The 9,821-nt window shown below is 48.1% G+C and overlaps 1 protein-coding gene across 1 annotated transcript in view; it reads left to right on the top strand.

Annotated features, from left to right (window-relative positions):
* Positions 1–494: 494 nt before the first annotated feature.
* Positions 495–9,821, top strand: part of LOC104532412 (tubulin--tyrosine ligase) — a gene marked incomplete at both ends in the record, with an annotated part of 12,477 nt that continues 3,150 nt past the window's right edge. Inside the window, 6 exons of the mRNA XM_010177614.1 lie at positions 495–573; positions 2,331–2,563; positions 5,385–5,520; positions 5,616–5,885; positions 6,869–7,012; positions 9,723–9,821. Coding sequence (XP_010175916.1) covers positions 495–573; positions 2,331–2,563; positions 5,385–5,520; positions 5,616–5,885; positions 6,869–7,012; positions 9,723–9,821 — 961 coding nt within the window. The remainder of the gene's footprint in view (positions 574–2,330; positions 2,564–5,384; positions 5,521–5,615; positions 5,886–6,868; positions 7,013–9,722) is intronic.

The following is a 9,821-nucleotide window of genomic DNA, read 5'->3' as shown; positions in this document are numbered from 1 at the left end:
CCAGAGGGATGCAAGACTCCAAATCTTTTAATGTTTCTCAGTGTTTCATGATACCAGGTCTGATGTACCTGCTGTACATGACAAAGAAACAAGGCCCTTCCCTAAGCTGTGATCTCTGTATCATGGTGTGCTTCCCTCCATCCTCCAACTGCATTTACAGAGTAACTGAAATCTTGGTTTTAAAAACTGCCACCAGTAAGTGGACAACGTTTTTGGGTGGTGCTGCCAGTTCCCAGTATGAACTGGGAGATGATTATTTTCCTTTGGAAAATGTAAGTGGCAGATTCAAAACAGACTTGAGTAAAAGTATGGTTTTTCATAACTAAAAGAAAGAAACCACCAGAGCCAGTGCCCACTTGGAGCTTGTTTCTGTGTTGCAGGGCAGGGAAACAGCCTCCTTGCTCTTCCCTGCTGCACAGGTCCTTTGCACCAAGCAGATGTTTTTCCTTCATTAATGGAGAAGTTTGTCTGACCTCTTTGTTTCCCCTTTTTAGGCCATGAGCCCGGACTTGTGCAGCTGGTGAACTACTACAGGGGAGCAGACAAGCTGTGCCGCAAAGCATCACTGGTGAAGTAAGAAATTCATTACATGGGATTGTCAAAAAAGTTTCTTGTATCTGTGGTCAAGTGTTTGACCTGTTCAGAGGGTGTTTTACAGAACAGCTGCCCTGGGAGTGTCTGAGCATGTGCTGTCTCCAGACTCCTGTGTTGGTCTCCAGAGCTATCTGTGTGCACAAAAAGCTTTTTGTAACTTCAAGGGAAATGCTGTTTCCACTGAATTACATCTGCTTGAAAACATAGAGTGTATTGAATCAGATTAGAGCCAAATCAAAAGAAAAAACCAAACAAACAACATATCTGCTCTTTTTCCCTGTAGACATTTAATTAAAACCTACTCCTTTTATTCTCTGTTTCATACAGAGATGGGACACTAATATGCCTTTAGCTAATCAGATTTGTTGCTCAAACAAATGCTTGGAGACATCTCCAGGAAGAGCTCTGGGAGTTATTTCTGCATGACCAGCCATGCCAGGGTCTCCTGGGGAAATGTGGATGAGCTTTCATTGTAGATAAACCTTGTCCCTCTGCAAACTCTGCAGCCATTAGGGTGTCCTCATGTCAGAGCTCTCTGTCTCCTTCAAGCATTTGATGCCACGTTGGTGTCTGTGCTGCCTCTTGCTGATGCAGTCCTGCAGCCTGTGTGTGCTGATCCGAGGCCTCTCCTTCCCTCCTGTGCAGAACCTGGTCCCAGCTGCTTTCTTTGCAGTGGTGATGGTGCTTGTCAGGAGCTAGCAGGAGTATTTTTTAAACAAGCATTCGAGGCGCTCCCCAGCTGGCTTTCTCCATGTCCTGTGGTCTAGAGGCAGTGCTGAAGGTGCTTGCACATCTCTTTTTCTCCCTGAAGCTTGGCTGGCCTTTCTAACTGTGGGGTCAACCATGCATCAAGCTACCTATGAACCCAAGGGACCACAAGTCACTGACTGACTGCCATTTCAACAGAGAGATGCACTTGCATGCTCAGCAAGTCATAAGATCTGCTTTTGGCCTTAAGCAACGCGCAGGGTGAGCATTCGAAGAGGCAGACAGCTCTCTTGGCTCTGAAAGAAAGCAGACCTGGGCTCCTGCTGGCATCTGTAGACATTACTGGTAGGGGAGATGAGGCAGAGAGATCGGAGATTGCATGATGCCAGGTGGATCCCAGACATCTTGGGACATGAAATGTGTAGCTGTGTCCTTGCTTTCAGTGGGTTCCTGATGGACTTCATCCATAACTGGGACACCTGGTCAGGTGTCACCAGAGATGGGATCAAGAGCTGAGGACCGGCACAGAGAATATTACTGCTCAGGTTCCCCCTTTTGCCTGTTGTGATCACAGCAGCCTTCCTGCCCTGTTCCATGTTAGCAAACACACCTCCTCGCTTCCCTCGTGCAGAGATGATGCAAGGAATCGGGGAATCGTAGAATGCTTTGGGTTGGAAGGGACCTTTAAATGTCATCTAGTCCAACCCGTGAGCAGGGACATCTTCAACTAGATCAGGTCTGGTTATGTGGAAACTTATTTACTGGTTGTATCTACAAAATGTTTAATGAAAGTGTGCAGGTCTGGTTCAAAGAGTAGTGCTTGGCTGGAGTTTGGGGTTGCTGTGATCTCTAGGAAAACCCTAATTTCAAAGGTCTAAGGAAAATATAAGAGTTTAGCACAGACTGTCTGTAAGCTGCTATTCGTCACCGGGCAAAAGAGCCCAGTTAATGATGATTTTTACTTATTAAATGATGTCCATGCAGGTGGGGACACTCTGGAGATTAACAGCCTGTCTCTCTTCACCCAGGCTAATCAAGACAAGCCCTGAACTATCCGAGTCCTGCACGTGGTTCCCTGAGTCGTATGTGATTTACCCAACAAACCTGAAGACCCCTGTGGCTCCAGCACAGAATGGAATTCGCCATCTCATAAACAACTCAAGGACAGATGAGCGGGAAGTCTTCTTGGCAGCTTACAACAGGCGGCAGGAAGGCAAAGAAGGCAACGTGTGGATCGCCAAGTCCTCAGCTGGTGCCAAAGGTGCGTTCTCCAGCAAAACAAGCCACCCTCGCCTTATCCCTTACTCTTTACTTAAACGGTAGAGTCCCGGGGTTTGACTGTGCACAGCTGATAGGTAGCCCCTTTATGAAGGGCTTCACCTACCAACTCCATGCCAGTCAAGCCAGCACAAGCCTCTCTTTTGCTTGGTGGAATGGGGCTCCTGACAAGCATTGTAACATGCATGTGCTACCTGGGAGATGGATGGCAGTGAAAGGACCTCCACTTTTCCATATATGTGCCGCAAAATATGGGAGAGTTTGCTGCAGGGAGAAGGCAGCAGGGAGCAGGCTGCAGGGAATGGAGAGAGCAGGAGATAGCAGGGAGCAGAACAGGACGTGGGGCGGAGGGCAACTGGCCGGACAGCAGCTTTCAAGGGCAAGGAGCCCAGCTCTCCATGCTGCAGCTAAGCCTGGTTTCACCTGGGCAGAAACAGCGCTGCTTGTCTTTCGACCCAGCCCAGATGCCTGGTGGCAGTGGCCTCACCATGGTCATGCTGAGAGTCTGGCTGAGCAGCCATGAGCTCAGTGTGTCAAAATTACACCTGAGCTTCAAGGGAAGGTACCAGAGCAAAGACAAGCATTGCAATGTCTGTGTGTCCCTTTAACTTGAATAAGGCAGTAGATACCGAAGTGGTAACATGTCCTTCCTTGTTCAAGGGCCGTGGCATCACTCCCTCTACAGAAATAATGAGCTATTAGCCGAGATAGCTGGACCCAGCTATAGATGCCACGCTCCAGTAGCTCTGTGCTGTCTGGCAGTTACAGCAGTGTCACAGGCACGTTATCAGAATGGCTTTATGAAAACATGCAGAGCCCAGCCTGAGGAAGGACCTCGTCTTTTCAAAGGGAACGAACCCACATGTGTTACTCATATTTGCAGAGTCACTTTTGATGCAGTCTTACAAAAATTATCAGAGAATGTGAAAGGCAGAGGTAGTTGCAGGGAGGCCGGATGATAAAGCATCCTTTGTGCTGGCTTCCTTCTCTGCTCTGCGCTCTAGGCTGTGTTACCGAGAAGCATTAGAAGAGCATGCTTATTTTCATCAGGGAGGAAGGGGAGACGAGTCCTTTTGTTATGCCAGTGAGGGAATGCATTTCTGTGTGGTATAACTCTGGCAAGAATTGAAAAGGCCTTTGCTGTGGTTTGCTGCAGGATAAGGGAGGTTTGAACTCTCCACATACTTTATTCAAGTGTGATCCCATCTTTTCTGCATTAAAGCAGAGGAACCTTTCGTAGTCATTGGTGTGCTGCAGAACTCAAGCTGGGAATTAAGGTGGAAAGCAGAGCCTCATGTTAATCTTCTAGAGGAAGTCTTAAATGTCTGGGGATTACTTCTGATGAAGAAGAAAGCTTGTCAACATTAATTGCCAAGGCGGATCCAGCTCAGACACAGCCCCTGACTCGGGACAGGTCTAGTGGAAGCTCGGTTGTCCATCAGTAAAAGGAACATTAAAGGTTTAGGATGTCCTGATGTAAAAGTTGAGAGATTTTTCCACTGTGGCTAGAGGTTTTGATGTTTTCTTTGACAGAAGGAACAGCTGCCCCCCATAAGCTGCTTTGCTGAACAAGTGCCTGCTGATCTCCCCACTCCAGGGGCTCTGCTGCCTTACAGAGTTGTTGTTCCCTCCCTCCCCTGGTTGTACTAGTGCAAGTTTCTGCCTGGCTCTGCTGTGATCAGGGGACTAAACATCTTTCCCCCTGCATAAAACATGGGTGAGAAAGATACTTTGATGGAGTGAATTCCTTTTGGTGGGTGCTGGGGTGGGTAGGGGTTCAGAGGGGATGGGAAGCTGTAACTCACAGGTATGCAAAGCACCTGCAGGGCTGTGTCCACAGCGACCTTCAGAAGTCCCAGCCAGGAGCATTTTCCATGGGATGAACCTGTCAAACCCTGCCTGTGCTCCAAACCTGTGCTCTCCCCTCAATGTCCCCTTGAAGAGGGGGATTTGTTTCTTTTCACTCAGTATTTCCTACAAAACACTCAGCACAAAATTAAGGCCAAGTCATCAGCTTTAGTCCAAAAAGTTAACTAAATGCCTGAAGGCTGGACATAGTGCCAGAGAAGTGTTAGATAGTTTTACCTGAGCTGGTTTATCCCTCATGTGGCACTGTGCCACCCCTTTACCAGATCCCAGAAGGGATATGTTCTCTCTTCATTGCTCTGCAACAGTGGTTTCATATCCAGACACTTGCAAGAAATGAACAGCTTCAGCCAGAATCTGGCAGTATTTAAATGGCACATCTAACTTCTTTAACAAAGAGCTTCCACGGCAGGGGAAAACACTGACTACATGGATGAACATTTTGAAATAGTTCTTAGTTTCTAATTCAGCAATTATTTTAGTAGTAACTTAAATGAACTCAGTGAGCAGGACAATGCTGCAGAAGTATGTGTGTGACTGCCTTGGGCAGCCAGAGAAGCCAGGTAGGGGGAGAAGGTCTCAATCTAGGATAAAAAAAACACAGACCTACCTCTCCAAAAAAAAAAAAAGAAAAATCTCACAAGTGAACTGCCAAAACTGCTGTTCTCCAAACTGCTGAAAAACAGGGAAAAACAAAACAAAATCCAAAAAATGCTGAATATGTGTGCCACCCTGTTGCCAAGCATAATGGGGAGATCCCTCCACAGAGTCACTGCCTGGCACCAAGCGAACGTGGCATCACTTGGGCACCCACCAGCCCTGGGTTGTTGCATGGCTTTTTGGGCAAGTGAGGCGTGATCCACTTGGGCCCTGAAAAAAGCTCTGGGCAAAGGTAGGAGGATCCTCCACCTGATTCTGTCTTTGTCTTTCCATGCCAGGGGAGGGGATCCTGATTTCCTCGGAGGCTGCAGAGCTCCTGGACTTCATTGATGAGCAGGGACAAGTGCATGTGATTCAGAAATACCTGGAGAAGCCTCTGCTTTTAGAGCCAGGGCATCGCAAGTTTGACATCAGGTAACCTTTTCTGCTTTTGTAATAATGCCAGTTTTCATTTTCCTGCTGTTTCTTTTGAAGTCACTGAGACTAGAGTTTGTTCTCTCACCCTCCAGGAGCTGGGTTCTCGTGGATCATCTATATAATATCTACCTCTACAGAGAGGGTGTCCTGCGGACCTCTTCCGAACCATATAACAGTGCTAATTTCCAGGACAAAACCTGCCACTTGACCAATCACTGCATTCAGAAGGAATATTCCAAAAACTACGGGCGCTATGAGGAAGGGAATGAAATGTTCTTTGAGGAGTTTAACCAGTATCTGACGGATGCCCTGAACACAACGCTTGAGAATAGCATCTTACTGCAAATCAAACACATAATAAGGTAGCCAGCTGTTTGTTGCATAGGGAACATAACCCTTCAGTGACAGGGAATGTGTATGGACCCAGCTGGGGAAGCAAGACAGACTGACAAGGGAAGGGTTTCAGTTGCATAAATTTAAGATAAAGCCATAAACCCCCCCAATGTCATTGCTCAATGAAAAGGGACCTCCATAGGTGCTGTTGTCTCAAGGTGATGTGTCAGTGTGTCTGCAGTTTGGCAGCTGTGGCTGGAGAAGGATGGAGTGAGATCACTGGATTAGGGAAGAGAGTAGTTTGAAAGACAGGGCTGGGAGGGATTGAGGTTGAAAAAGTTATAAGGTGTAAGAGGGGAAATGAAGTTGAACTCAAGTCTGCAAGATCTCACTGCTTCCCCCCACCATCAGCAAGCAGCAGCACATCTCATTGGCACAGGTCATCCTACTCAGTTCACACACAGCCAGCTGCCTCCTGGGCCCAGAAAGCACCCGGAGAGAGATCTCAGAGATCACAATGCCACAGAGAATCCAGGTCTTGACAAAGCCATACTTTGTGGCAGATTTACCTTGCAAGTACCCCATTGCTGTTACTTATGTCAAAAAGATGACATGATCTTTGAGGGACTTGGAGGCAAATGAGCTCTTGATGGCAGTTCGTCAGGACCTGGCACAGCCCTTTGTAGCTCTGCCTTTTGCTCCAGGTTCTAATTGCATGTCATGTTTTCCAATGTGCCTAAACCAGTAGTGAGGGTGGATGCTGCTCCCTGGCTCTTTGGGAGTTAACTCAGGGGTGTCCCTGCATGTGTTTTGATGGCTGCACAATCTCACTTGCAGGGACCTTGTTACTGTGACATGTGTTGGATGTAGCTTGTAATGTGGGGCAGTCTCAGGGCAACAGGGGACCCCTCCACTTAACTGTGCTATGCACGTGCCCTCAGAAGCTGCAGCGCATGTCACCCTGTGTGTCCGCAGGGCTTTTAATCTTGGGTTTCTGTTTTTCCCTTCACAGAAGCTGCCTTATGTGTATAGAGCCTGCAATCAGCACGAAGCATCTTCACTACCAGAGCTTCCAGCTCTTTGGCTTTGACTTCATGGTGGACAAGGAGCTGAAGGTCTGGCTGATAGAAGTCAATGGGGCCCCAGCATGTGCCCAGTAAGTAAGCAGTTTCTGCCATACCCTTGTGATGCCACCATTCACACCCCTCACCCAAAACATGGCTTTGTCCCAGTTCCAGGTGAAAAAGGAAGTGAATGGCAGGGGAGTTTTCCAGGCTAACCCATACTGGACACCGCTCTAAGTGCCAGTTGATTTTAAGAGTGCTCCTGTCTCTGTGTTAGGTATCCCTCAGCTTCTTTTTCCCATGTGAGATGGGGCACTAACCCGAGTTCGTGAACAAATGGGTTTGAATGTAACTTGAGTCATTTTTATTGACACTGGGGGGTTGAAGTTATGTTGCAGGGGCTATATCACAGGGGCCAGTTATGTTGCAGGGGCCATATCACACAGTTCCCATGTAAGAGCCAAAGTTGGCTGCTGAAAGCAGTAACATTCCCAGGAGCTGAAAAAGCCTCTCACTGTCACATAGCCCCAAAAGTTATGTTGTTATGTAACACTTTGGGGGTCGTGCTGTTTCTTAGTCTCTTGTGGAGCCACTAGTGGCTGGTCTTTACCTGAACGCATGATAAATGAGTAGCATTATGGGCAGCAGCTGGAAGTGAGTGACTGAATCTGCAGGCAGCAGGACCCCAGAGCACACTGTGGATTCTGCAGACATTGGGTCTGAGCCTCCACCAGCCACAGTGAGGCTGGGACAGCCCAACAGCTGCAGCCACAAACATCTCTGCACAGGTGCAGCAGGAGGAGCTGTATGATGTGGTGGAGACAACTGTGGGAGACTAGAAATCTTTGCTAAACAGGCATCTGTATTGGGTTGGATTGGATATTAATATTTTAGGTTGGATATGAGGAAGAATTTCTTTACAGAAAGGGCTCTCAGGCATTGGAAGGGGTTGCCCAGGGCAGTGGCGGAGTCCCCATCCCTGGAGGGATTGAAGAGTTGTGTAGACATAGCGCTGAGGGACATGGTTTAGTGGTGGTCTTGTCAGTGTGAGGTTAATGATTGGACTCGATGATCTTAGAGGTCTTTTCCAATTGAGGCCATTCTGTGAGTCTGTGTGATATTCAAGCCCAGGAAAACAGAACAGGCTGTACATCGCTACATTAGAATTTTATTAGATTAGATGCAGAGTAGAGTAGATTAGATTAGATGTAGATTAAATTAGATTAGATCATCCCTAACGGTAGACAGAAAATACAGGTCAGACCTACCAGACAGCCTGTTCAGGAGCCTTTTCAGGGCTGGGGCTTGGGGAGCTTTCTGTGTCCAGGGTGCCCTGTTCTCCATGCGTACCATGGTGCAATACTGCCTCGCACCTCCTGTCGCTGAGTAGAACCTGTCTCTTGCTGGGTGGGTTTGGGTTACAGCAATGCCCTGTTTGCTTTGTGCCTCTGTGGGCACTTGGAAGCCATCAAAAGCAGCTGAGGTAGGTTTGGGCTCTTTGTGGTTTCTCCTCATCAGAGTTATTCTAATTTATAGCACCCATATCACACAGTTCCCATGTAAGAGCCAAAGTTGGCTGCTGAAAGCAGTAACATTCCCAGGAGCTGAAAAAGCCTCTCACTGTCACATAGCCCCAAAAGCACAGCATGAAAGACATTGTTCATCCTCGTAAAGACGACTTTAGTGCTAAAAATGTCCTAGATGCCAGCAGGTTACACATGTATTTCCTTTAGCAGAAAGTGAAGCTAGTGTTAGCTTATTTCTCAAACACCTTGTCTCTCTTCACTGTAATCATACTCCACATGAGCTGTGCCACGATGAATCACGTCCATCACTCCCAGAGGGTCCTATGAAGTCTCTGTGCCTGGCCACAAGCTGATGTGCACAGCTGCATCCCAGCACAGCATTTCATCCATCCTCTGGAGCATGTCCCCACATGAACAGGGTCTGGTGTGATCATCACAACTACCCAGGTTGGAAGGCAGGTACAGGGGGTGCTCAGCTGTTATGTGCCTCGGTGGCAACTCAAGTCTGGGGCCTGAGGGTGTGGAGGCTCTGCTCAGGAGCCTGTTCTGACAGTAAACATAGATTAAGAGTCCAGAGAAGGCCATGAGGATGATCCGAGGGCTGGAGCACCTCTCCTATGAGGACAGGCTGAGAGAGTTGGGGCTGTTCAGCCTGGAGAAGAGAAGGCTCCAGGGAGATCTTATAGCGGCCTTCCAGTACCTGAAGGGGCTACAGGAAGGCTGGGGAGGGACTTTTCACAAGGGCAGGTAGTGACAGAACAAGAGGTAATGGCTATAAACCGGAAGAGGGCAGGTTTAGATGAGATATTAGGAAGAAATTATTTCCTGTGAGGGTGGTGAGACACTGGAACAGGTTGCCCAGAGAAGCTGTGGTTGCTCCTCTCTGGAAGTGTTCAGGGCCAGGTTGGATGAGGCTTTGAGCAGCCAGGTCTAGTGGAAGGTGTCCCTGCTGATGGCAGGGGGGTTGGAACTAGATGATCTTTAAGATCCCTTCCAACCTAAACCATTCTATGATAATGGGCTTTGTGGCCCCATCTGGCAGAGATCAATATTGGGAATGGGAGTGACATTGAAGAAGACAGTTGCTGGCATAGGTGGGGAGGAGATGGAGAAGATGCCACCCTCCTCCCATTTGTCACCCTGGAGCTACCTGTAGTAGGAGCAGGATCTTGTTGATCCTACTGGGAAAATGCATGTCTATGTAAAAATTGGTCAGGGGCTGATGGTTTGTCCAGCCTGGGCATCTGATTCTCCCTCTCTCTCTCTCATCTTTCAGGAAGCTGTATGCAGAGCTCTGCCAAGGAATCGTGGATGTAGCCATCTCTAGCGTTTTCCCCCTCAATGACACTGGACAGAAGACGAGCCAGCCATCATC

This window comes from Antrostomus carolinensis, unplaced genomic scaffold (genome assembly GCF_000700745.2).
Source record: "Antrostomus carolinensis isolate BGI_N321 unplaced genomic scaffold, ASM70074v2 scaffold46971, whole genome shotgun sequence".
Lineage (NCBI taxonomy): Eukaryota > Metazoa > Chordata > Aves > Caprimulgiformes > Caprimulgidae > Antrostomus > Antrostomus carolinensis.
This window is presented reverse-complemented; position numbering and strand designations above follow the sequence as displayed.